Raw genomic sequence first — 27,310 nt, forward strand, 5'->3', positions numbered from 1 at the left:
CATTTTATAAACAATACAAACAGTGGAGTGTTATTTTTTTTTATTTACTGTAACAGATTTCATTTCGATTATTATTTTTTTTTCTCCTTGTTGGCCCCAGATCATTTATACGAGGTGCAATAAATCCAGGCAGACGTTAATGTCCTTCCTGTACAACCTCACATTAAAACAAGAACATTCTATTAAACTAACATTCAGTGTGAATTCAGACACTAACTGAAGAAAAAATAAAATACTTTGCTGTAATGCCTCTCAACTTGTGACTCCCATTAGGTTGACAGGTTACCTCTCACACACACAACTAAAAAACTTCCCTCAAGATTCTTTACAACCAACTAAAATGCTTTAAGGTAAGTTTAAGATTTTCTCTGTACATTTATTTGTGCCCTGTAGGATTTAATACTGTAGCATCGTGTCAAGCGGTTTGTTTGCACGGACAGTAGTTACTTTAAGTTCACGTCGGCTCCGAACATTCACATTTTTAAATAAGCAATGTTTGACCCGATTAGTCTTCTTTGGGACTCTTAACTCGCTCGGCTGTGTTAACAAATCTTTAAGCAGTCCAGTGATTAGTTTAGAAAAACTTAAAAAGTAAACTCGAATTAAAATTATTATTATTTAATTCTGTTTTGACAAAACTGGCGTGGAACCAGGACATTTTTTTCCGTTTTATTTTTTAAACAAGCTTAACTTTGGAACGACAAACGGTTACTGTGTGAGACGGTTTGCTACAGTGTCGCTTTACAGCACGATTCTCCAAAATGAAACCGTGCAGTTCAACTGAGAACCTTTTCCTCTTTGTTTCATAAACCTGATCCACGTTTACACGTACTCGGTTATTTTGGGGAAAAAAAAAATAAAAAAAGGGTAAGATTTCTCTGCGTTTGGGCCGCACGCAGCTACGACTCACCACAAAACGATGATTCCTGAAAACTGGCCACAGTGGAGATCTGGATAAGCTCCCGGTCTCCGTTTGCAGGATGATATGTACGTCACAATTCATGACGTTGTTTTTTTCCCCTCCAGGATCCTGATTGGCTATCATGGCTTCTCGTTACACTGCCCCCTACAGGTTTGGCATGCTCATAGTAGCTCTGGACCAGGTGTACATGGAGGTCGTTGTCAATGAAGATTTATTTTATTTTATTTTATTTTTTAAATGTAGAGGGGGAAATATCCGTTTTTGTATAAACCTGGGTACGTGCAAACGTGGTCCCCCCCACCCCACCCCCCCCCCTCAGCTGGCTTGTCGAGGTCACAAGATGTGGTCCGAGTCACCTGAACGTCAGTTCTGAGGAGAGGAAACATCGACAGTCAAACTGTGAGGAACGAACAGTGAAAAAAAACTAAAAAAACTTAACAAAATACAAAAACTCTACGAAATCTCACCTCCTTTTTTACACTTGTCAACACCGACGATGGCGGCGAGGTCGACGGACTAAACCACAAGAGAGAAATTCCATATCAGTTATTTATGTTTTTTTATGCCGTCGACAAACAATGAGTTCTTCAATTACGTTGCATGAATTTGAATCGATGTCAAAAGTAATGTGGGATAAAACGGGGGAAGAGTCGGTCCCAGCTGCACAGGGCAAACACACATTTACATCGACAGGCAATTTAGTGTTTTCAATTAACCTCAAACACATACGGTGCATCTGCAAAGAATTCACGGTGCTTTACTTTTTCCACATGTTGTTATGTTACAGCCTCATTCCAAAATGGATTAAAGTTTTTGTTTTTTTTCTCCCTCCAATATTTTATACACAACACCCCATAATCACAGTGTGAAAATACAATTGAGCTCAGGTGCTTCCTGTTTCCAATGATCATCCTTCAGATGTTTCTACAGCTTCACTGGCGTCCACCTGCGGTAAATTCAGTTGATTGTGAAGAGAACAGAGGCGGTTCTGCTGCTTTGAAGGTCCCAATGAGCACAGCGGCCGCCGTCATCTGTAAATGGAGGACGTTCAGAACGACAATCGGATAAGTCGGGACTGAGTCGAGGTGACCAAGAACCCGATGGGAACCAGATGGAAGCCATCCATACAGTGAAGCATGGCGGTGGCAGCATCATGCTGTGGGGATGTTTTCTAGCGGCGGGAACTGGGGGACTCGTCAGGATAGCAGGAAGGATGAATGCAGCAATGTATCCTGGATGAAAGCCTCCTCTCGAGCGCTCTTGACCTCAGACTGAGGCGACGGTTCCATCTTTCAGCAGGTCGACGACCTGAAGCACACGGCCGAGACACCGAAGGAGGCTTCAGGACAAATCGGACGAAAGGACTTGAGCCCAGACTTGAACCCGATGGAGCCTGAGAGGTGACGCAAAGAGGAAGGAGCCAAACCGCTCAGCGGTAGGTGAGCCAAGCTTGTGGCCTGATATTCAAAAGAGACTTGATCTTGTTGTTACGGCATCAACAAAGTATTGAGCAAAGGCTGTCAATACTTATGTAAACGTATCATTTTCAATAAATGTTCAAAGCGTCTCAAGAAAACTTTGTTCACCGTGTCATTACGAGGTATTGTGTGTCGAATTTGGGGGGGGGGGGGGGGGGGGGGGGAATTCAATCCATTTTGGAACGAGGCTGCATCATAACAAAATGTGGAAAAAGTGAAGCGCTGTGAATAGATGTTAGAATAAACAACAACAAAGAGACAAGCTTCCTTTGATACATTCTGACATTTACAGCTTCTGTTGCTGCCTGTGCAGGGCTGACAGCTGGGCTTGTGCATGCAAATCACAAGAGGAGCGAAACGTGTCGTTTTGCTCGTCACAGGGGTTTTAGTGCATCGCGAGAAGGAACCAGGGGCCAAATGTAAGAGCAGAGGAACCGTTTGTCTGAAAAATCAACAGCTTTAAAATACTAGTTAACATTTGCTCGCTTAATTAGACGACTCAGTTTCAAATAATAAAGCAACTGAAGCAACGTTGTTCCCCTCCGGTCACCGCTGACTTGATGACATCAAAATAATTTTTTTAAATCTCCCAAAAAGGAGAGAGACACACACGTCTTTGTGTCCATATGGCAGATCCTAACGATGTCCGGCAGAACTTCTGCAGGACTATCGTCCACTGACAAGCTTCACCAACATGTCACATTGCAAAAACAAAAACGACACACTAATACTGGGAAACTTCCTGATATTGATCTCTCAAGTAGAAACTTTCTTTGACAGTTCTACAGCTGTGAAATCCAAAAATAAATAAATCCCCGCATGGTCATCATAAGAGTGATAACTTACTTAATGTATGATATGCTGTCAGAATGTGTGTGTGTGAGGAGTGTCCTGAGGGTTAAGAGGAATACAAAAACGGCCTTTCACAAACCTGCCGACTTGTTTGGAGGCATTCTCGAAAAACTTTGCTTTGGATGCAACGCTGCAGAGGAAAAGAAGAAAGATTAGAACACAAGTCAAGATTTGAAAGCTGCCTGTAGGAATATTTTGCGAAGGAGATAAAAAACATCTTTTTTCCTCATTTTGCAATTTGAAGCTAACAGGAAAAAACGATTTAACTCGATTTTGGGTCATTTTTTTTTGGCCCCCTGGAGGCAGCCAAAACAGACTGCGAACAAACACAAGCGTATTTAGCCGAATTAGCACACGCGAGGAGTGGTGTCTTTATACATCCAATAATATCCTTTTCATTCCTCTGGTGACTTCCAGCAGCTCCTCAGGGAAACGTGTAACTCTCCAGACTCTCGGTGTACAATGCGTTTTATCACCATATAAAGTTCTAATAAAATTAATGATTATACTAACTTTAATAGTGTTTACACTGCTCGATACATAAAGTCATTCACGGGGGCTGCTCATGGTTTTCATCCCGTCTTCAAGCTACAGCGGCCCTGAAACCATCCCGACGACGACACTGTGATAAATCTCTGGCAGCAGCCTGCAGTAGTGACGGCCTGGATGTGTGGTTTCGCCGCGTTATTGCTAAATTGTGTCCCTCTGACGGTGCCGCCACTGCTACGTCTCTTTTATTATTTAGCTGATGATCTTTAACAAAGCCACTAATGGCTTCCTGATACGCAGACACTGGAATCTGCAAATCTGCCCGGATTTTAGGATTGCTTAAACTCCACGTTTTATTGTTTTGCTCGTAAAAATGCCACCTCGCGTTGAATATGTGCTGGACCTCTTCTCTTAACCCCGCATTTGCATGCCTAAATGGATGTGCAAAAAAAAAAAAAAAAAAAAAAAAAAAGAGACACTTTTTGTATGTCTGAAGAGCACTTACTAGGATGTGGGCGTGCCCTCGCTGCTGGCTGCGGTCGGGGTTTTCTGTGGGAGGGGGAATCTGGACGGGGGCTCGGGGGGCCGGACGGGGGGGCGACTGATGGCATGTCTTTCCGACTTGGTTCTCGTCAGACCATCAGAATCTCCTGAAAAATAACACGGCAGGTTAATGTGGCGGAGACGGGGGGAAACTTGACGAAGTTAACCCGCGCTGAGTTCACCAGTGTGCTGCAGATTCTCGTTTGGCATTTGGTGATTGGCAGGCAGCCTGCAATAGATTTATCAAAGCTGTTGGTGTTGAAAACATTCTTCTGATGCTGCTTAAAAGGCAATATTACCATAGTAAGAAGGGAAAGGAAGAATGGGAATCAAATGCAATGAGCTGGCAGGTTCTAAATGAACCTTTGCAGACGTTAACGTCAAGTTACACCAGCTAAAAATACATGCAATGCTAATTTAGCAGTGACAACCCGTAAAGTCTGCGTGCAAATTTTATGGCATTTAACAATTGAGGGAAGTGAGTCAGTCTCTGCTTTTCGTCTTCACTGGCCGCCACAAACACATGTCTAACATCTGCCAAGTGCCCCTACAGTGCACCACATTAATAGAACATTTAAAATGATCAACCTAAACTACAGTTGCAACATTAGATTTTTACATTTATCTTCCACGCATTAAAGTGATTCTCATGGAAAAATCACGTTCGATCCCCTCCCGACACCCAGAGTCTCTGATTGGCCGAAGGTGCCTGAACGATGCAAACTCCACACAGAAAGGCCTCATCTACCAGTGAGTCTAAACAGGAAGACTTCATGCAGATATGCGGCAGATGTTTCCTCATACCTTCTCTGTTGGTTGGCGTGCCTTTTAGCAGCGGCTTCCTGCTCTGAAAGGATGCCACCCTGCTCACATAGACTCCCGCTTCCCCATTCACTGCCGCGGCAGAAGAATCCGGCTTTTGCTTTGTGCTCTCCGAGTCCGCTTGCTTGTCCTGTCGGAGACTCGGTTTGGGCATCAGCGCTTGTCTTGGAGGCGGTTCTCTGGGGACCAGTGGAGCGTAGCCCACGGGTTTAGCCCGCTGCAGGCGAACGGGGCCCGCCGAGGCGTCCCCATCATTACTGGAGGTGTCGTTCTGGCCGTCTGTTACAAAGAAACCGAATCAACTGTACAGCGAAGACAGGCCTCTATCAAATGTAAATGTTTTCCTCTGCGGCGTTGATCCGATACAAATGTTAATGTAGTCAAGGTCTCACACGCACACGTGTGAAGAAAATAGATTACAGTTTAGTTGAACTGGTAATTCGACTTCTGGTGAAGCGCGTTACATAAACAGAAGTTTTTACTTGTGAGACAAACACTGGCTTCACAGCGCCGGGCTGGTTATGAGGCAAAAGCAAACATTATGTTAAGAATATCACACAATGCTGCTGTTAACTGCCCTATTCAAGTCTGTGAGAGGATGGAGTCACACCCACTTAACTAGGACTTCAAACAGACAGAAAATTACATGATTTAGCCTCGAGCGCTAAAAAAACCACTAACGTGAGATGAAAATGTAGATACTTTTATTTGCACTTGGAATTAATTTAAAAAATAAAGAAATAAATAGAACCACAGGGGTTTTTGTTTTTTTTCTACCAACATTTTAGGATGGCACAGAACAGAGAGAGAGAAAAAAAAAGAAACCTAATTGAATTTGATTTGACAAACAAATTCCAAGTATAGGGATATGTAATAATTGTTTTGATTGACACACACACTACAATAAATCCCATTTAGAAAATGTCAAGAAATGACCCCGCAGGTACGCTGTGGTACAAGTCTTTCTAAAAAAAAAATTGGGGGGTAAAAAAAACCAAAACATTTCAAAATAATCTACTCTATGCTCGCCACAGACAGGACGGGGATAATGATGAGGATGATGACGACAATCAGGACAAGAGAGGCTGATAATTACTCTCTGTGTGCTGGAAGTGGTCGTGACTAAGAGCTTGATAAACACGAGCCGGCCGCTTGGAGATTGTGATGGGTTGCCGCTTTCTCGGGGTGACCCGCGGAGGAGGGACAGGTGGGGCAGCGCTGTCCTCTGGCATATAACTGAAGATCTGCAATCACATTTAAAAAAGTTACAGTAGCATTTGGCTCAGCGGGTGCGATTTCAGCTACACACAGCCTGTAACTTTGTTTTTAAAAAAAAAAAAAAAAGTAATTACACGACAAAGAAGAAAGGGAGAAGAAGTCAAATGTTTCTGTTGTGTCGAGTAGATATGAACAAAGTACAAGCAAGAACAAAGATCAAAATAGCCACTTCGAGATTAGACTGACGACAAACGAAGGCCTCTGCTGCACCCGATCACGTCAGGATGCACTCGGCTACAAACGGCTGCTTCAGTCCGGAGCTCATTTTCAATCTCTTTTGCTAAATCTTTCAGAAACTTAAAGCAGGAAAACAATTAATCCGCCATTTTCTTTCTGCGGATAATGTAATGTGCAGGAGTGTGTTTTGGCCGGGACCAGCTGCCACACAGCTGGACATGGCGCAGTCTTCAGGCAGTTAACTGGTCGGAGCCAGAAAATAATTCAGCGCACACAACACACTGTGTGTTGGCTCTCTTTGTCTGTACAGATTGAAATGATGAGACACAAAATGCTCATTAGCGATCTTCAAAAAAGGTGCTGGCCTCTGGATTTCATCACTTTAGGGAGTTTTTTTTTTTTTTTTTACAATTTCCACTTGTTCCGAGTGTCTGTAAGAAGTTGTATCGTTAGGGACCATTCTTCTTTCGTACAGTCACTACATCAGTTGTTTCTCCTCATTGTACTGCATATTTTACTCTTGCCGGGACGACAGAAAAACAACTTTACTTTCTTTGTCCAATTGCTTGATAAAATAAAACCGAATTTTCTTGAAGTTTTGAAAATGGTTTACTTCAAATCTGAGGGCTTCATTAGTTACGAAACTGAGTTTATCAAACCCCCTCCTCCGAAGTTGAACCACAGCCGTCACGGGCGGCTGGAGAACATGCAAACTCAACAGAAAAAGGCTCTCAACTGGACTCAAACCGGAGATATTCTCTCTGTGAGATCCAAAAGAAGAACAAAAAAGCAGAATTTGCCCAGTCGTAATTAGATGTTATTCATTTGAAATCTCTGGTAAGTCTTTAACTGGCCTGACTGTTACATTTATGTTTTTGTACTTGTGTTTTTAAATTAAAACTGTCTCCATTACATTACATTATTTTCTTAAAAATCGGGATGCATTTCACATTGATTTGTTTGTGTAGATTATTCGTGTCGTTTCTGAGAGACCAATCTGGGGTACCTCAGAGATCTGGTCTGAGTCCTCTTCTCATCTTGCTGAACATATTCCCTCTTGGCCAAATTATTAGACGGTACTTCTTATAATGTCTCGGCTGACGACATTGACATATTGTTCTTTCCAAAAGCGCCTGATAGAAATCAAGCAATTAAATGACAATCGGACATCGGACAACAAAATGGCTGTTTAGGCTCTTCAGATAACTCCAGTCTGAGAAATGTGGGCGTCGTCTTGGACAGACTGATGTCATTTGAGAGCCACTCCAAGCAGCTGCTCTTATCATTTGGGAAGTTTCTCAAAACTCAGACTGATGGTGACAAAAGCTGAACTTGGTAGATGCTTATCATCGTTTTTATCTCTTCTTGCCTTTTTATTTGTTTCAAATAATCAGCTTTGGACCACCTTCAGACAAATGATACGGCAAGACTTCTATCCGGCACCAAAAGAAGATCTCGCATGACTCCAGTCTTTAGTCTTAACTTCCGTGGCCCTACATGGTCAAACTTCCTAACACATCTCTGACGTGCTGAAACCATATTGTTCAGGTCTGAGGTCAACAGGGGAGAAGTTGGGTCAAAAGTTGCTGTTATTCTCACGCACTTGGTTTAAAACTCTTGGAGATCGGGCGTTTCAGGCAGTGGCACCAAGACTGTGGAATTCTCTCCCGCAGTCATTACGCACCACAGTATGCATCGACTCTTTTTAAAGGCAGCTGAGGACAATTTGATACCGAGAAGCTTTTAATTAACTCTGTGTTTTACGTTGTACTTTGTTTTATTGTGAGCCACTTGGTGAGGTTTTTTTTTTGGTTTTTTTCTGTGTTGTGCTATATAAATAAAATCCACTTACTTACATGTTGCCTCATCATACATTTAAATGATCAATATGCAGAAAGTGTAATTGTCCCCAACAACAAAGACGTGTGGAGAACTTCCGTTGGAAGGAATCACAGAACTTAACAGGCTCATAAAACCGAAAATCAACAACACAAAGTGGATTATTACGTAATTTGCCAAAAGGTGGATGAAATCAGTGTTTTCTTTCCTATTACAGCCTATTTTTCACAGCGTCTAAGCTAAATGAAGAGAAAAATGCAACGCTGAGAGACCGTTTCGGTGTTATTTATCATGGTGTGACTAGCCCATTTAGTTGAGCAGCAGCCGTGGGGGACGCGTTGATGGAGCAGAGGTCACCTTGAGCTCAGTGCACAGCGACTGGAACGTTATCGGCAAAACAGAAGGGAAAAGGATTTTGATGCCTAAATGCATGTTTCAGGATCGGAGGAATTCATCAAAGTTAGCTCAATTTAGAGCGTCACGACATCCGTGCGACTGTTGCCGGTGCACATTACCCAGATGTTTTGAGATTGATTTCGGTTCATTTGTTTTTACAAGGCCTTGCCCCAGAGTATCTGTCCGACCTGTTCCAGTGTTCACACTCTCTCAAGTTTACATATCAACAATAAACTGTAATAAAATAGGAAGCTGAGGTGACCGTGCTTCTTCACTCGTAGAAACTGTTGAATTAGTTGTATTCATTTCTGTTTTTAAATCTTCTCTTAAGACACAGTTGTTTCTCTTTGGCTTTGGCTTTAGTTACAACAGTCCAAAAACATAAGAGGTTAAATAGTTACCATAAATAGTTTTTGAGGTTTATTTTTGTGTTTTATTTGTCTGTGTACAGCACTTTGGTCAGTTAGGCCATTTTAATCTGCTTTATCAATAAAGTTATAAGTAAGAAGATCAATCTTGTTGAAAGTTTCTTTCTTCTTTTCGGACGGTGTGAAATTTTATTCACAAAATGTGGAAATTTCACATAAAATCTCAGGAAAATACGAAATAAGAAATGTGAAAAAGAATATTCAGACACAGACGAATTCTAAGAGATGTATGTAAAACTGAATCTGTGGCCTCTGTGCTCCCCAGAGGGGAAACCCTCTCGCTAAATAACTGGCATCAATCATCTCACGTAACCCACAGCATGAAAGTAATTTCTCACGATGTCAAACACGTCGTTAAAAAGGGACGGGAATGTGATGACTTCTCTTGTACCTTTTTGTACTCTTCGATCAGAATCTCCACCACAATGTTTTGGAATTTGATGTCCAGCATGGCCGCTACCGTATCCTCCTTTGCCCTCATGAGTGTGGGTCCAAAGATAACCGCCATGTTTGACGGAGTCATTAGGTTTTCATCACTGTGGCTGCACACGCTGTCAACAAAAAAGCCAGGCTGGCGATGAATACTGTGTAATTCGAAACAGGCATTTACATGTTGGGCTTATTTCAGTATGACAGGCAATGAAAAGGCTGAGTCACCACAGAGTATACGAGTACTCACTTGACCAAGTGTTTAATAAGCATCTCCAGCATTTCCCGACTCTTCTCTGGGAGTTTGTAGACGATCGAGTGAATCTCACTGAGTCGAGAGTCAGGATTGTCTGACTCTGGAGAAAAGACAACAAAAAGTGATCAAATTAAAGTTTCAATTAGTGGTATAGTTACTTCTTTTCTCCTTCTAAAAAAATGCACATTTTCCACGTAAAAATACCTGGAACTAAATGTTCTCTTCATGGAACCAAAGAAGGTTTTTGGCTCATTGTTGAAGCTGATGGCAATAAATGCAAATGCACTACTACACCAAAGTGAAGGTGGTGGTGGAGGGGGGGGGGGGGGGGGGGGGAAACCAAAGTCCTACAAAAACAACGCCATAAAAGCAAAGAAGGCCGCATCCTGGTTTGATCTACTGTAACTACAGAGGAGGTTCGACTCGGGCTGTTTTTGATCACGCTTTATTGCCTTGTAAACGGGTTCACTGAGACAACACTGAAAAGGAGACGAGCCTTAGCGACAACAAGATCGACAACATCATAAATTCTCCTGTCTTCCAATTGATCAACTCACAATGGATAATTGAGGAAAATAGTTGGTTCACAGTGGGACGTTTTTGATTATAGATATAATACAATGAGGTCAGTAATCAGAACCCCACCCCCAAAGTTTTGAACCATGAGAAAGTGCTCGTAAGTGACTAGGCAGTTTTTGGACGTTAAATTAGACCCTGGTTCCAGCCGTTGAAACGCACAAAGTTCTTGTGATGTTCCGTGTACTCGTGTGAACGAAACGCTGCTCCGTGTGGACCAAAAATCTGAACAATGCAACATGCGATGTCAACAATTACAAAAATATGGCAATCGAAAGCTGAGATGCATTAGTACTGATACATAAATCCCAGTTTTCAAATATTTGTTCTGCTGTAATCATGAAACAATATGGAGCCGAATATGGATCCACTGCAAAGACTTGAAACAAAGGCAGAAAGTCTCCAACGAGTCCCCTCATTCAACTCATGAATGGCATTTTCCAGGAAACCCAAACCACTGGCAGCCTTAATGCAACATCCTGACAGAATGAGGCTGATGCTATTAAACTCATTGTCTTCTCGGTTTTACGATAATGTCGTGTGACAGGCAAAAACAATCAGGAGACTCGGATTTCCTTCAGCGTCCACGGTGATACCGCGCTGCCTCACTCGCTGCAGAAGCCGGCGCAGTATGGTGCATTCCTGTGTGCTGCGTATCCACACATTTTTCCAGATAATGCAAAAACATGCTAAAGTGATTGTAAAGTCAACCAAGATGCGGAGCAAGCTCATACTTCAGATCCCGACTGTGGGGGAAAAAATGACAAGCCACGCTGAAGAAAAAGCTTTTCTCTTTTGCAGAGTTAACACGTCAGGACATGTTTTCAGCTCTTCTATCTCCCGATACAGTTCAGAATTTGCTCAAGAGGATACAGCGACACACCTCGCCATCTACTGTTTCGATATCACTAACACAATTCAGTGGTGGTTGATCATAGAGGAGAAGGAGGCACACGCTGCGACACAACCTTTCAGATGGTAGTTCCTGATAATTTTCAAAACATGTCTTACTTGCAGCACACACGAGGTCTCGGTGGAGACTGTGGGTCATTAGAGGTTCAGACAGACTCCTGAGGATAAAGGCACAAAAGTAAACACAAGTGCAGGAAACAACTCTCAACATCAAACACAGGAAAAACTAAAACCAGCACCCGCTTGTTACACAGTTACACTAGAACGTACTGAGAGGGTGCAACCTCTGCCAAGGCCACATATTTCAATCTGGAAAAAGCAAAGAGCTTGAATGGAGCCCGTCCCAGTCTGTGCACGTTATGCAAGCAGATGGGTTTTTGGAAGATACCTCAAAATCCGGATTTGCATGAACCCGTTTGACTCTTGCTCATTGGAAATATATTTAACTGTAAATGATCTACAGGCACCGTGATTGAAGGAATGTGAGAATGAAGGCTGCGACGTGTCTTTTGCCACAAAAACTCACCTCAGATAAAACTTCAAGGCACTAGTGACAGTTTTAACATCCCAGTCAATGCTGTGAAGATCCACATCTGCAGGGTTCGAAGGGTCTGTGAGAGCACAATGAGATTATTATGAATGATTTCAGTCATCTCTTTCCTATTTAGTCCACACGGGGTCGTGGCGGCAGTATGCGGAGCAAAGAAGCCAAGACATCTGTCCCCAAAACCTCCTTTAGCTCCTCTGTGGAGACCCCAAACGGCTCCCAAACCTCAGAATTACCTCTCCAGAGGGTCCTGGGACGATCCCCGGGCCTCCTCCCAGTGGAACGTGCCTGGCAAACCTCTAATGGGAGGCGTCTATGAATGAACTGTGTAATTTGTGGGTATTATATGATAATTTGGCCTCGCAGGAATTAAAAACAAAAATGAGCCTGGGCGGTAAAGTGGTAAAGTGGTCGATGCTGTCAACGTTCCAGCGTGAAGGATTGAGTGTAGAGGGTGCATGCTCTTCAGCGGGCTTTCTACAGGTACGACCCAACTTCTTCACATTCAACTCAGTGACTCAGCGTGGTGGATTTAACCCTTTGTTGTGTGGGTTGAGGTGAAGGTTGGTTAGTCTTAACTAAGCTTAACAAAGTTAACAGGACAATCTTTTGTACCCATAACACATTAGCAATATGAAATGTATACGTGTGTACGTCTGATTGTGTTTTTGTCCTGTCTCTGGTGTACCCTGCCTTTCTGGCTATCAGGCTGCAGCCTCCTGTGACCCTCGTCTGCATAAAGCAGGTGGAGATGATGGATGGAAGAAGTAGAAAGCCTTGTGTTAGAGCAGGAAAAGCTTAAGGACTTCTAATTTGGAATGAGGTTGTTTACTCTGAAATTGATATATGTAATCACAACACTGAACCGGTCAGTTGCTTCACTTCGGTCGGCCAGTCCGTGACACATGTTGGCATTTAGAGGGCTGACCACACTTTGGCTGTCCAGCCAAAACACACACAACCGTCTGATACGGCTAAACATGCAACAGTAACGTTGTAATGCCTGCGGTGAGCGGCCCCGAATGAAAGTCAAACAAAAAGAAAAGGTCTGTCTGGTTCATAAGTGCACAACAGAGCGGTCAAGCTTCACAAAGACGTTGTACAGTCAGGTTAACGAGTACAACCGAGGCAAATAAAGTGAATGGACAAGCGGAGCACATGTTCACGAGCTCACTTCCTTACCAAAGAAGGCGTTTAGAAGCTTCTGCACTTGAATGTTGCTGCCAACTGTTCGGTACACTCCTTCTTGCGTGGCTCCTGGAGAAAGGAGAGGAGCGGAGAGAGGGAGTGAAATCTGGACGAATGGAGAGCAGTGGAAATGTACCACATGCTTCTCCATGCAGGAGCAAGAATTAAGACACAGGTTTCACTCAAAAAAGCTCAGATTCAAATTGGATGCAGATGATCCTGAGGAATTTCTGTGAGATGAATCATGATAATGAAGAAACAATGTGGTTGTGGAATTGTTCTTTTTGAGGTTGCATGTGCTCAGGTTACCGAGTTGGGGATGTAGATCTTTTTTTCCCTTCAATTTATTGAAAGAAGTAATGACAGAAATTAGTCAGTGGGATTAGCAGGACTTTCCAAAATAAGTCTTTTGCAGAAGAGATTTGTCATGGTTCAGAATTGTTAACGCTCAGAAATTGCGTGTTTTTTTTTTTTTTTTACTAGGACTGGAATAAAGAGATTTTTCTACCAGAGAGAAACCTGCAGGAAGAGCAACAAGTGAGTCAAGCCTGCCCCCTCAAGGGCGAGTGGGATAAATAAAGCAAAGAAAGTGTGGGGCTTCAGAGAAAAGGTACCTTTGGTTTCAACGAAGTTGATGCACTTTCGCACAAACTTGAATCCAATTTCATTCAGTTCCACTGCAAACAATTAAGAGAAATGGCTGATGAGATGTGTGTTTGTTGTGTGTGTGTGTGTGTGTGTGATACACCTTCAGACATGGTGACCGACTTACTTTCAGCCTGCTTGTGAATCGGGGAATGATAAATCTGAAATGCAAACAAATGTAAAAAGGAAAGTGAAGACCATGGAGCTTGTGGAAAAAAACGTCAACCGCACCGTGATTAATGGACATGTCTTTTTCTTTTTAAATGAGAGGAGAAATAAATACTTGATGGTGGTTGGAGGAAACTAATCTGCTCCTCTGAACCCAACATCCTGAGTGGACGCTTCCAGGGTTTAAACTCACATGTGAGTTGAAAATTTAAAGAATAATGAAAATTGAGCGGGAAAGAGGATGTGTTTAATCTGATTGAGTGGTTTTGCTCCATGACTACAGGCTCAGTCACCAAGAACTCAGGCCAACAATACAATCTCACTTCAGCCAATTCATTACTGATTTGAGAAAAAAAGAGAAAAAAAAACCCACATGTGACAGAGCTTTGTTCAGTTTTGCCCCTAAAATAGCTCCCTGCCCTCCCCTCTGATGGACGTCAGAGGTCGGGGCCAGCCACAGAGCGGCTGGACACAGTAAAGTCTTGTTCAAGGATTCTTAAATAGGACGAGTGTTTATTGTCACAGTCGGCTGGAGAGTGGACGACCACAATCTAATCGTTTTTTTGTTTTTTTTTTACAACTGAGAAAAGAACAACAGCTCTTAAATCACCCAGCACGTCCAGATTTTTTTTTAATCCCCCTCATCTTTTGTGAGAAAAGTGAAGTTTGTTCTGCTTTTTGTACTTTCACTGGAACCACGGAGTTACTTTTTCAACGAGTCAGAATGAAGCAGTGGCTCAGCATTACACTTCAGGGCTGACAAATCTGAGATATGGATGAAGACATAATGGCGCTGCCAGAGAAAGGCATTACGAACAGTTAAAACTGAGACCCCGCATCTGAATGACTGCTTTGATTTCATTTTTTCCTTTTTTTGCGACTAACAAGAAAATTGTCAAAATGTCCAGTTGCTGAGGAGATTTCGGAGAAGTCCGTGCAGCGCATTTTCCCCTTATTGCCACATGGTTTGCAAAAGTTTTAATGGAACTTCTCGAGTTTGGGATCTGATAAACATTTACCAGAATTAACTTTAAATGGAGACTGCAATGGAGAATGTCAGCCCAGTTTTGTACCGAGAGGATGTGGGGCTTTCTGTAGTCCTGATCACAGAAATTACAACTAATGCATGTCTAACCGGGCAGCGTGGAGCCATTATTTTGATTGTAGAAAAACCTGGGCTAATTTATTTAATTTACTCTTTGGCTATTTTGTTCAGTGTCAATATAATGTGAGACAACAGTAAAAAAAAAAGAAAAGAAAAGAAAGAAAAGACGGGAGGGGGGTAACAACAGGTCTGAACATCAAAAATATGACGTTTACTAGTTTATGTCTACAAACAACTGAAGTTGACTGACGGATTAACTGGTGAAAATCCAACTGAAACAAATTATATTTTAAGCCCAGGTATCTTCTCCATGTCAATAAGTGTATGAACATATATAAATATAAAATGTAAATGCTTATCTTTGTATGAAAAGCAAAATGAAAACAGATCTCCGGCTGGGCAAAATATATACATAGAGACACCAATTAACCGCAGATGCATGTTTTGGAATATGGAAAGAAATCTTAGTCATCAGGCAAACATATGGAACAAAAGAAGAACATGCAAACTTCACATATAAAGGCTCCAACGGTTGGAGTCAAACCGGGCAATGGACTTGCTGTGTGGCAGGAGTGAAGAAGGCTAAAATATTTTGACCCATTTAGATCCGAAACCACTTGAGCTCTACTTTCTCTTTTGAAATGATGTGTGTTTCTGTCAGTCAATAGATCGTGTTCTGAGGAAATGTACGTGTGAAAAGTTGAAATCACATTGCATCCAGGCTTAAAGGCAGAAGCAGACAAATATCACTCCAAATAAGTGGCGATGGGATGCACACAACGGTGCCTTGAGGCCTCAGCAGGTTAAGAGTGACGTTGCTAGATTGCCGTTTACAGGCTTCACAATACTGGAGCAAATAGTGTAGAGACCACTAACAAAACACTTACAAAATGTTCATAACATAGAGAAGTTAAAGGGGAAGTTACACAGGAAGATGGCACCAAAAAGCATGCCTTTAGGTATTTTCACATCCTCCGGAAGTTTATTTACTGCAAGAAAAATTATCCTAAAAATGGTCTGAGAAGGAAAACTGCAGCAGAAGAATTAACAATGTGCTGGTTTTTGCCAGTGAGGCACTATAGTGCTTTATTGCCTCAAATCTGATGAATACATAAGACAACTTGCCAGTTTCTGCAGCGAGGGCTCCATTAACCGTTAAACATCATTTGAAATGCAGAAAAAAATCAGTATAAATTCAGCTGTGCAGTAAAAAGGCCATTAACTACCTACGTCCCGTCATTTAGCTGCACTGATGAATTCATGTAACCCAGCAAGCCTCAAACTATTTCTCATATATCTGTATTAGAGAAGTAATAATGTCTACATCCTGTGAAAAAAGACATCAGGGACATAAGTGATTTATTCCTTACAGGGGCACTACAAATGGATTTGGTGACTAAAGCACTTTTAATCTAATTACAAATCTGCAAAAGACCAAATTCCTGATCCCCAACAATTATTAATTAAGGAAATAACAAAAGCATGTTAGCAGTAAAATGTTGAAGAGAAAATTAGACTAAAAAAAATAACGATAAGAAATAAACTCACAGGCTCTTTCCCATCCATGGCCTCCATCCACAACTTTCTGTCTCCCTCTGAAAGAGCTTGGAAAGTGACGGGTGCGTTTCTATGGAAACAGAAACAAACCCATTAAAAGGGAAAAAGGTTGCAATTTAATTATTCGAATAAAGGGGGGTAGCGTTGCTACTATATCCAACCACTCTGAAGAGCCTCTCCGAGCAGTTATTAGTCCCAATTTATCGTACCGGTGGGGAAAATAACAAGAACACCTCCAGAGGAGGGCCGTATGGTGCTGTGGAGCACTCTCGCCTCACAGCGAGAATATCCAGGGTTGAAGTCTGATCTTATCTTTTTCATGCCCAGTTTGCACGTTCTCCATGTGCATAGATGGGTTTTCTCCCATCCAATTTACCCCACAAGTACGACTTTGGAAAACAGACGAAGGAAGCCTTACACAGAGAGGCCTCGCCCTGGAAACGAACTTGGCTCTTTCTTGGCGGCGGGGCATCAGTTCCAACCACTTTATCACTGCGCGGCCAACAACAGCATGGAACTGAGATAAATTAGACAAGCATCGCGAGCTGCAATCTGTCTCACGCAGAATCAACATGGTCGCGTGCCAGCTCTTCAAGCGTGTAGGCTATTCGATCAATTGTTAACGGAAACAACTGTGCAATTAGTTTGAATCCTGTTTTGACGTCTGAGATCTGTCCATCCGAGCACCTCCATTCAGCTCCACCCAATCCAGGGAAGAGTCACAACGGCCGGTGCCGATATTGAACAAAAGGCAGGATACACCCCGGGCAAGTCGCCAGAGCAGTTTGGGTTTACACCCAGAAAGACAATCACTAAAACACTTTACAGTAACTAATTAAACTAACCGCCGTTACTCTTTATTATAGAGGAAAACTATTATCAAAGATATAAAGAAAACTTATTTAGGAAACCAGAGTAAACACATTAGCGCTCCGGTTGGAATTCAAACCTGGATTTTCTTTCTGTAGAGCTCCAATGTTAACCACTGTACCCCTGTTCTGCTATTGTGCTCATCAAGTATCAAATATAAAACCTTATGTGATAGAATATATCTATATAATATAAAGTATTTGGTTGTTATTTGTCTTTTGGCTGTTCCCTTCAGTCACCTGGACTCTGGATTTATCTCTAAACAACTCAAACTTAGCTTTTCCTCTGATTGGTTAATTTTTAATCCATCCTTTAATCCATGGTTTAAAGAATTTCCCTCTGGGATTAATGAAGTATTTCTATTCCATTCCATTCTATTCTATTCTATTCTGGTCACGCTCAGTGAAAATCTCAGCACCTTCATTTCTGCCACTGCAGTTCAGCCTTTTACATGGTGCCACTGTCTCCAAACCAAACGCCACAGTAGGTCTCTCTACAGTCACACGTCACCACTGACGCTCGTCTTTTGTACACCGTCCATTTGTCTGCATGATTAACCTCAGGTAAATTAACTCCTCCATCATCACTCCCGCTCCTCCTTTGCAGCTTCACTTTTCCACCTGCATCCCTCTCAACTCACAGACATGCAGTCTGAGTAACATCTACATCTGGGGTGTAAAACTTCTTTTAGTTCAGGGGCCACATATACGATCCAATTTGGTCTTGAGTGGGCTGGACCGGTAAATTAGTGCCATAATAACCACTAAATTGAAATTGTATAAGGTTTTTCTTTGTTGTGGCGCAGAGTTAACTTATGAAAATGTCTATATTTTCCAAAAATCAAACAATTACTACAGAAAATGACTACAATCTCAACATGAAGCCAATTTTAATGATACCTTCTACTGCAAATTACAGTAAAATGTAAAAAAAAATAAAGTCTCCTATAACTGTTGCATTATGCATGTTTTCACATTCACCCTAACAGCACGACTTTAAGGCCAATGCAATGAAGCTTTCATGGTAGCATTATCGATATCTCAGCTCGGGTCTCTGTGTTGTGTCCACTATCCTTAAGAAATGTTTAAAAAAAACAAACAAAAAAAAAACATTTGTTTTCTTTGAAATTCTTACAATCTGCTTGGTGGTTTGGTGGGCTGGATCAGAGCCTCTTGCCGGCCGGTTTTGGCCCACGGGCCTGATGTTTGACACCCCTGACCTACACGACGCCTTCAAAAGTAACCAAAACATGTTCTACAACCTGAGTTTATGCTACGTAAAAGGAAGTTCAAAACTTGGAGGCTTCCAAAGTAATCAAGTTGATAAAAAAAACATAAGAGAAAATTTGGCGTATAGCCCAAACAAGATAAATATTCATATGAATTTATCATGTCATTCTTTACCTGCATCATTAAGATGTTTTTGCTTCAAGAACCTGAATAGGAGGGTTGATTTGATACTGATATCTGATTTTAGCAAAAATAGTGCTTTGTTAATAAGCTATTGTTGCTTAATAAAACTAATCATCTTTAGCATTATAGCAACTAGAATTCAAACTGTTGGAGAACTCACATACTGTATCTGATTTTAAAACATCCTGAGCTCACAGCATTGATTTTTCTACACAACCCAGCACTGCCACCTTCAGTTTATCAAACAGCCAGGTCCCCATTATGTTCCTTTCCCAGATACGTTGCTCAACGCTCACAGGGACAGTCTGGCGTTAATGCATAACTCAAGCTGCGTTTAAACCTTTAAAACTCTGCAGCGCTGCCACTGATTTCAGGAGACGAACTCTTGTCAGGTGCCAGAGCAGCAGCAGCCTGTGGCTCAAGTAGCTATTAAAATAGATTTTTCTCCGACTGGCCTGCTTATGAAAATATCAGCTTGTTGCTTTCCTTCCCCTGAAACCAGTGAGTTTGCCATCTGTTTCCACTGCTTTGGGATTGTTTGGGCTACGATCCATTTAGCCTTCACACTCTGTCCTTGTAAACCACCTGTTCACCTCGCTGCCTGAACCTGTTTACCCCAGAGGGCTTTTTGGTAGCCTCGTCGCACTGTGCCTCAGATCTGCTTCGCGCTAACCTCTCGTTAGTCTCCACATCAAAGCAGAAGCGCTTGTCTATGGACTCCGTCTTGCGGCGAATGCAGGATTTCAGCGTGAGCTGTGTGGGGCCCTGCGGGGACAGAGAGCGAGTTAACAAGCGGTCTGAGAGCGTGATGAACCCAGCGATAACAGCGCCAGCAGCCACCGGGTAGAAACTGTGTTTCGCTGTTCTAACAATCACATAACTCCTGTGAGTGACCAACCTGCTTCGTGATTGGCTTCTGCTCACAAGGTACCATGGCCATCAGCCTCCCCTCTTTGTGATACTTACAATAATATTTGATCCACGTCATACCCAACGCCCCTGATGAAAACACAAACAGACAGACTTCATCAGAGGGACGTCAAACAAGTTGATTTATTATATCTAGTATACTCACACTTCTCCTGGCAGTACAGATAGCCCTCCATTGGCAGGAAAGTCTGCATTTTACAGACCTGCGATCGATGTTTCATTCGTTTCATCAGCTCCTCCAACTCCTCGCAAGTGCTCTCATAGTGGTTCCTTGTCTGTGGGCGAAATCAGAAAGCATTTTGGAGACAGATTACTCTGATTAAATGACATGAAATCCCTCTAATGGCTTCATCCGTTGCCGGTAACAACGCTTACGTTCTGCAAGCTGAGCTGCAGTTCTTGTTTGTAAGGCATGAAGTCCTGAGTCATCTCCACCGTCAGGTTGTTGAGCGTTAAAACGCTGTGAAGAAACGCCAGTACCTGTACAACACAAACACAAGTTACATCTTAAACTGTCAACGGTCATAACATTGTAACCACAGCCAATTAAAAATTAGTTTTTTTCTCCCCCCCCCCCCCCCCCCCCCCCACCGTGTGCAATATGGGTTTCACAGATCCCCTGTTTCACAGGTGTGTGTGGCGGGAAAAAGAGGAAGCATGGAGAGACTGCAGCCGCACTCACCGGCTCCACCACATCAAACTTCTTCCTGTCCTGCACCTGATGGATCTGGTACACATACTCCACCGACGACTCGTAGAAGTTCAGACGCTCTTTTTCTACAACGTCATCAGCCTTTAGAGAATTTAAAAAAAAAAAAAAAGGGAAATGTTACACATTATTGCTCTCAGTTCTCGACTAAACTATTGAAATGGACTTGCGCTTCACTTGACCTCTTGAAGTTGACTCTCTTTCTTCTTGGCGGAAAGATTCAGGTGTTTGTCTAACTGGGAGTAATATTTTTCACTCTCTTTCTCAAACTTCTTTCGCTTTTCCTGCAGGGAAAGAATTATAAATATTAAAGATTACGATTAAATCAAGGCTTTTCATTCAATAAGCTTTTACTGACCTTTATGTGCCTCTTAATTTTGTGAACCCGAAACCTTTTAATGCAGCTCATTGTTCAGTAAAAAACAAAGACTTGTTCTTAAAAGGGCCGAGAAGAGATGAACTGCATTGGGTTTTGTCGTCTCTGTTAAGGTATATATATATCTGTCACATTTATAGATACAACCAACAGCCACCCAAGCTGTTCCAAGATATTCTCATTCCGACGTCCTCCACGATAACTGTCATTAAAAAGAATTTCAAAAGAACTCCCTATGTAATTCCTTTTGTTCCCAAACAGAGCACAGAGAAATAAATAATCCCACGGTGAATGTTTTGCAGATTCACATACAAACATTTTAAAATGACTGAATTATTGAATTGAAGTTTTGGGGTCTTTCTGTGTGGAGTTTGTGTGTTTTTTTCTTTTCTTATGTGCATCAAACATCTGTTTGAGGTGAAATGGTGACTCGGTAAAGAAATTGACTGCAGATGTGAATGTGAGTGTGTGGCTCTGGGTTTGTACGTTGATGAACTGGTGACCTGTGTCACCAGGATTTAACCCGTCATCAGCCGCATCAGCATCCCGCGGTCTCAAGTTGGATCAACTGATGTAGAGAATTAAAGGATGAATGATATTATTGTGTTCACTACGTCTAAGATGTTTAATGTGGTTTCACATATTGTTACTGGAGAGTTGTACAATAATAACAAATATGAAAAATGATCTATATGGAAAAACAAAGATCTTTATAACAAGATGTCAAGGATAGATTATTATAGCGAGACAGAGGCATTTTTAGACGACGATGTGGGGATATAAAGTCCAAACTGAACATATGGTTGATACAATCATACAGCTTAGGTTTGGGAGAGGCGTTGGATGGTTTTTATTTTGAAACCAGACAAGGAAGTCCGTGATTGCTGCACTGAAGCAAAACACAACAACAACAACAATGCCAGTAATTCAAAAAATGTTATGCTTCTTGTGTGCTGTAACTCTACACACCCCTAATAACAGGTTAACCATGAGTGACCTGCCACTTGGCTTTCACTTTGAACCAGGCAATGGAAGTCACCGCTGCACCACGGCGAAGCTCCATGTGAGAAATGCAGCTTTGCAATAACCTCAATGACAATAATAATAATAATGATAAGATGATAGTGTTCAGCTTCATCAGAGCTGTTCATATTATCAGCCTGTTCAGCTGCGCTGCTACGCATCAGCAGGTTGGTAACAGAAAGTTTTAGCCTCTTTATATGCGTCATTTCGTAAGTATCTCTTATTAAACAGCCTTTTTGTCCATGGTGGTGTGATATGTCTGGGTTATGCAGGTAGTGCGTATTTCAGTGAATTATCATCTTGTGTGTTGTAAATAATTATCCCTGCTTAAAACTAACACGCCTAACAACATGCAACAACAACAGTGAAGAAACATGATCTTCTTCAGCCGTGCAGTCAGACTGCGACTCCTTGTGTACGGAACCTGACATGAACCGACTGGACTGCTTCCAACGTCGACTTAAAAGGTGTTTCAAAAATGTGCCACATCATCGGTGTGGAGCCATGAGAGAAGGAACTCACTTTTGTTGCTCCTATCTGATCCTTTCTGAACTTCTCCAGGGGCTTGATGAGCAGATCGGATGCGTTCTGAACCTGGATGAGAGGGAAACCAGAGCAACAGTTACTGCACTGAACTGCAGCATGCAAATTACTAATCCCAAACCTTAACATGTTTATGAGAGTTTAAAAGTCTCTGGAGTGGGAGCTGTGTAAATAAGGTTTCTGAATCAATCTCAGGAGATGCAGAAGTGAAAACTTCTCAAAAAAACAGATTTGCCAGGTGACCTTTGGATTAATATCAACAATGCCACGAGGAACATGCAGTCGAACAGGATTGCAGGAATTGCCTCTTCTTAAGTCAGAGAGTCAGCTGCTTCTCAGAGGAATGTTCTCATCGTCCTGCTCACGCTCAATTAAAGCAGCCAAAAGACAAAAAGGAAATGCGGCACCATGGTAGCAATATGGAACCACGATCAGAAAAAAAAAAGGGAAGAAGATCTCCAAGTAAGGAAGTGATACTAAAATAATTACCAGCGCTGCTCTGTTCAAACCACACAGTCACACAATCAGCATCTGTGTTGGTGCGTCTCAGCAAAACACCACTTGATTAACAGAAAACAATGGCTGTTAAACCAACGCAGGAAGTTGTTTGTCTATAATATGTCATAGGTTTCCTTCTTAAATATCCAATCGTCAGTGCAGGACGTGTGAAAGTAGCTTCTGATATGTGATAACGAGGACACGGAGTCCGTGTGGAGGAAACTGATAACCCACCAGCATCATCCTGTCGTGCTCCACTTCCTGCAGGAGTCCCGCGAACTCTTGGAAGGACTGAGCTGAAAACGAAAATACCAAGATGACGAGCGGAATGAAGACTTTACGACTTGGCACATTGTTATCTGAACTGTCTGACACGAGAAACTCTTCTGGAATTAAAAAATGAATGAATAAATAAACAAAAAAAGCAGCACAACACAAACACTCTACCTTTTGCAAACATGGAACTTAATACAGTTGTCTTCACATACGACTATGTTTACGTTTTACCTCACATTCAAGCAGTGAGGAACTACTAGTGAGACGCTGGAAATGAAATAGGGCAAAACTGTTTGGCACCTCAGTAGTGAAACGCTTTCACAAGTTTAGGATGACTAATTTGAAACCTTCATGAAAATTATTTCACTATTGTAAATTTGCTACTGAAGAAATTGAGGACATCTGTGTTTGGATATGTTATTATTTCTTTATCCTAGCAACGCTTTTTGGCAGGAAATCTTTACCATAGGAAAGACTCTTTATGTCACATTTGTAAAAAGAACATTTGTGGGATGAGCAGCAGAGCTGAACATGTGTGCAGCACCCATGAAGAATGTGCTAAATCCTGGCAGACGATTCACGTCTGAAGAAACAACTCTTATTGGCCGTTTCTCTTTTTTATTCATGTATCAAAAAGGAGCCTTGGTATATGGAAGAACCACACAGTTACGACAGCCTGGCGTCTCCGCATGGCGAGCATCGGCCTGCTCCTACGCGCCGCTGTAGGATGGATCCCCTTCTACAACCAGCATTTAACAAGTCGGTAAACGTGGACGTGTCGGTCAGTCTCGGCAACACAAACACTGATCCCAAAGGCACTCGAAGGGGTTGAGGTGGAGAATGCTGGCAGGTCGTTTGCTCCCACATCCTGGATGTGTCCTCTAATAAACCCGCTCTGTGTTGACATCTTGAGAGACGGAGTTTAGTCCCAGAGCGTGGAGATATGGGACTCCTCTTAATATCTCTCTGCATTGAGAGGAGCCGATGAGACACCTCATTTATCAGCATGGGAGTTTACCAGAAGCTCCAAAAGATTATTTTGACGACCATCTGCTCATCCTCCAAATGTATGTTCATTAACACTTATTTATTGCGGCGTAGTTTGTCTGCTCGGCATTGTGTCTGCAGTTTCTCACCGATGTTGATTTCATCATCCGTAAGGGAGTCACCAATGAAGTCAAACTGGAACACGCTGAGGGTCTGAGAAAACTTCTGGACTGCCAAAGAATAAGCTGGTAAAAAAAACAAGACACAGTCATTTTAAAAACATCTGAATGAACGTCAAACAATATTAGCTATGATTATAATACATTTACTAACTGTTCAATATGAATTCTGGTCACCTCTCACGAAATGAAGCAGAGAATATTTTTTTTATTTTTTTTTGTCTCTTTACATTGTGTTTGTAAAGTGTGAATAAAGGACTCTTCTTGGCAGTATTTAGCGCCAGAGCAGCAGTCAGCATGTGGTCGACACAAAACGTTCTAACTGTGGAGTCTGGCTTCCATTACTGAAACAAAACAGTTTGTCACATCAATAAAGTCGAGCATTTAACAGGAGGAACTTGGCTTGTGCAGTCTTTCCCACAAACTGACTATAATTCTTTTGTTTTGTAACTTTTGTTTGAACAACATTCTGGGCTTGAGTGAGAAGACCCATGAAGTCCCACACGTTTTTACATCCAACTAAAATGGTACTTTCATTCTTGTTGCAGCCTATTATAGCGACAAGTACTCGTGACCTCTGACTAAAATATAGACCGACTGTCGCGTCCTCTGCTGCATTACCTACAGTGACAGTTTCTGTTTTGGAGGTGAACAGCTTGTCATCCAAGCACGTTGGGGAATGGAGAACAAGACAAATAAGACAAGTGTTTTCCCCTGGGATCGTCTTCTTCTTCAGTTTCTCCCTTCATGTGACGTGCCTCCATCTCAGCCTGACTCCAAGGCATACTCCATTTAATCTTCATCTCCTCCTCCTGACAGCTGCAACATCCTTTATTCAATATATCTCCTCAGCGGACGTCCCACTCCAAACTGTTCATTTTCAATCAGCTAAACCTGGGCTAACAAATGTATTCCTGATGCATACAAAAAGTTCCTGTTTCGCATACATGGAGAAAAACGTACATAGTGTGGTGAGGGTGGGGGAAAGCTGCAAGAGTGCTCGCAGAAAAGGACATTCTTATCACTTATTGTAAAGTGGATTATAAGGAGAGGAGTTGTCTTTTAAGCAGCATCAGTTCTTTTCAGTTCATGGAGGAGGTGCCTACAAAACGTCTTAGAGAACGAAGGACGGATTGTCTGTGGACGCAGGCTGGTGCAGATCCTTCACATCAACACACAAACTTGATTTTGTTAGCCTGTGTTTCTATTTACAGTGAAAGTAGATCTAAATAAACTCTAGCTGTATCTTTGAGGTTGTTTACCTCTGCTGCAAAAGATATTTGGAGCCAATCAGAGTCTCCCTGGTAATACATCATGATGGATTACATTACACTCCATCTGTCTAAAGGTTTAGCACAGTTCAAAGGTAGTTCTCACTTTCATCATCAAAAAATATCTGTGAAAGACAATCTGTTTCTCGTTTATAAATCTCACTGGCTTTGTGCGTGAGTCATTCTGACCCCCTGCTGGGAGGATGACACACACTATTGCACAGTAAGCAGTCGGAGGAGCAACACGTGGAAGGATGCAGATCCTGAGGAAATGCAAGTGATTTTGTGCTTTGGGAGTGGAGGTCTGCAGGTCGTCCTTGCACATCTGCGTCGGATCCTTTCAGGGGAGGCGCTGTGGGTGTTCTTCCCCCAGGGGAAGCTGGAGCACCTCCCTGGAAGAGGCTCTCCTGGCCCTCATTGGCCCTGCAGGGACTCACACAGGGCCCTGCTGATGCTGTCAATCCTCATCACTCCATCATGTTTACATGCAAAAAAAACAAGTCGATAGGGAAAGTCAATATGTCAGCATGCTCACCCTTGATTGCATTTATCACGCTGTTGCCGTCTTTTATGACTTCTTTGAGGAATTTGCTCGTCCTGTCCAGCTCCACCTCGTAACACTTGAGAGTCTCTCTGAAGTCGGGACTGTCCAGATAGCAGTCGCTGAACTCCAGAGGAGGGTGTCCCATCTTTTGGCAGGAGGGTCGGAGACAATGGAAACTTGTTTGTGAAAGACACGCTGCCTATGCTCGTCTAAAGCCGCACACGGCTCACTCCAGCTCGGCTGAGGAGGCTCCGCTCTCCCATCTGTCCGCTGGAGCACAAACCGTAGTGTCCGGGGGAGCCTGCAGCAGCCGGAAGGGGGAGGACAAGGAACCGACCCGGACCGTGGAGATGCTCCGCTAGTACCCAGTCCTCTCTGAACCTGGCCTGACCCGCTGGTTACGGTCAAATTTACTCGTATCCTGGATCTCTTAGGCACTTTTTCCTCGTTTCTGCGTCGCTTTCAGAAGAGCGGCTAGAATCCCTCCTGGACGCGTTCCATTCCAAAATAGTTCGCCCTCGTGTGACACCTTCGTCTATCTTTTGTCCTGGTTCGAAAACCAGCTGCAATTCTTTATGTGTTTAATACGCCTCTCAAACTATTAGAAAAGAACTGGTTGGCATATAGATCTTTAAAACCGAAGAAATAAATATTTTATTCTCATATCGCCCCTTGAAAACGGGAACACGAAAGGAAAGGGACGCGACCAGTTGGCCAGAGACGCACAAAAAACGTCCCCTTTTTCCACACCCAGGAGGTTCTTAAAGGGGCCGCGTCACACATAGCTGGATAGATAGATAGATAGATAGATAGATAGATAGATAGATAGATAGATAGATAGATAGATAGATAGATAGATAGATAGATAGATAGATAGATAGATAGATAGATAGATAGATAGATAGATACAAGACACTGAACCCCATGGCAGTCGCCTCCACTTGTGTGTGAATGTGTGTGTGAAGGGGCGAATGTGATTATCAATATAAAGCACTTTGGGGACTGCTCAAGCAGTGGAAAAGCACTATACAAGTGAAATTCATTTAAAGATAAATAGGGTTTGTTTGTCCAAGTTCCTTTTTTTC

General features: G+C 42.4%; 1 protein-coding gene across 1 annotated transcript; it reads right to left on the reverse strand.

The window, feature by feature from the left end:
• ophn1 (oligophrenin 1) lies at positions 1-26,976 on the reverse strand. The gene is made up of 24 exons (XM_080483227.1): positions 26,217-26,976; positions 24,381-24,476; positions 23,203-23,264; positions 22,450-22,521; positions 20,711-20,812; positions 20,502-20,612; positions 20,195-20,299; positions 19,965-20,094; positions 19,788-19,888; positions 19,563-19,654; positions 16,599-16,677; positions 13,905-13,938; positions 13,747-13,809; positions 13,127-13,201; positions 11,924-12,008; positions 11,497-11,555; positions 9,904-10,009; positions 9,616-9,775; positions 6,203-6,350; positions 5,089-5,385; positions 4,247-4,391; positions 3,332-3,382; positions 1,390-1,438; positions 1-1,291 (listed from the first exon to the last, which is right to left on the reverse strand). The coding sequence occupies exons 1-24, from the start codon at positions 26,368-26,370 to the stop codon at positions 1,286-1,288; spliced, it is 2,382 nt and encodes a 793-aa protein (XP_080339353.1). The 5' UTR covers positions 26,371-26,976; the 3' UTR covers positions 1-1,285.
• Positions 26,977-27,310: the final 334 nt, after the last annotated feature.

The sequence above is a fragment of the Lipophrys pholis genome (assembly GCF_963383615.2).
Source record: "Lipophrys pholis genome assembly, chromosome: 16".
Taxonomy (NCBI): domain Eukaryota; kingdom Metazoa; phylum Chordata; class Actinopteri; order Blenniiformes; family Blenniidae; genus Lipophrys; species Lipophrys pholis.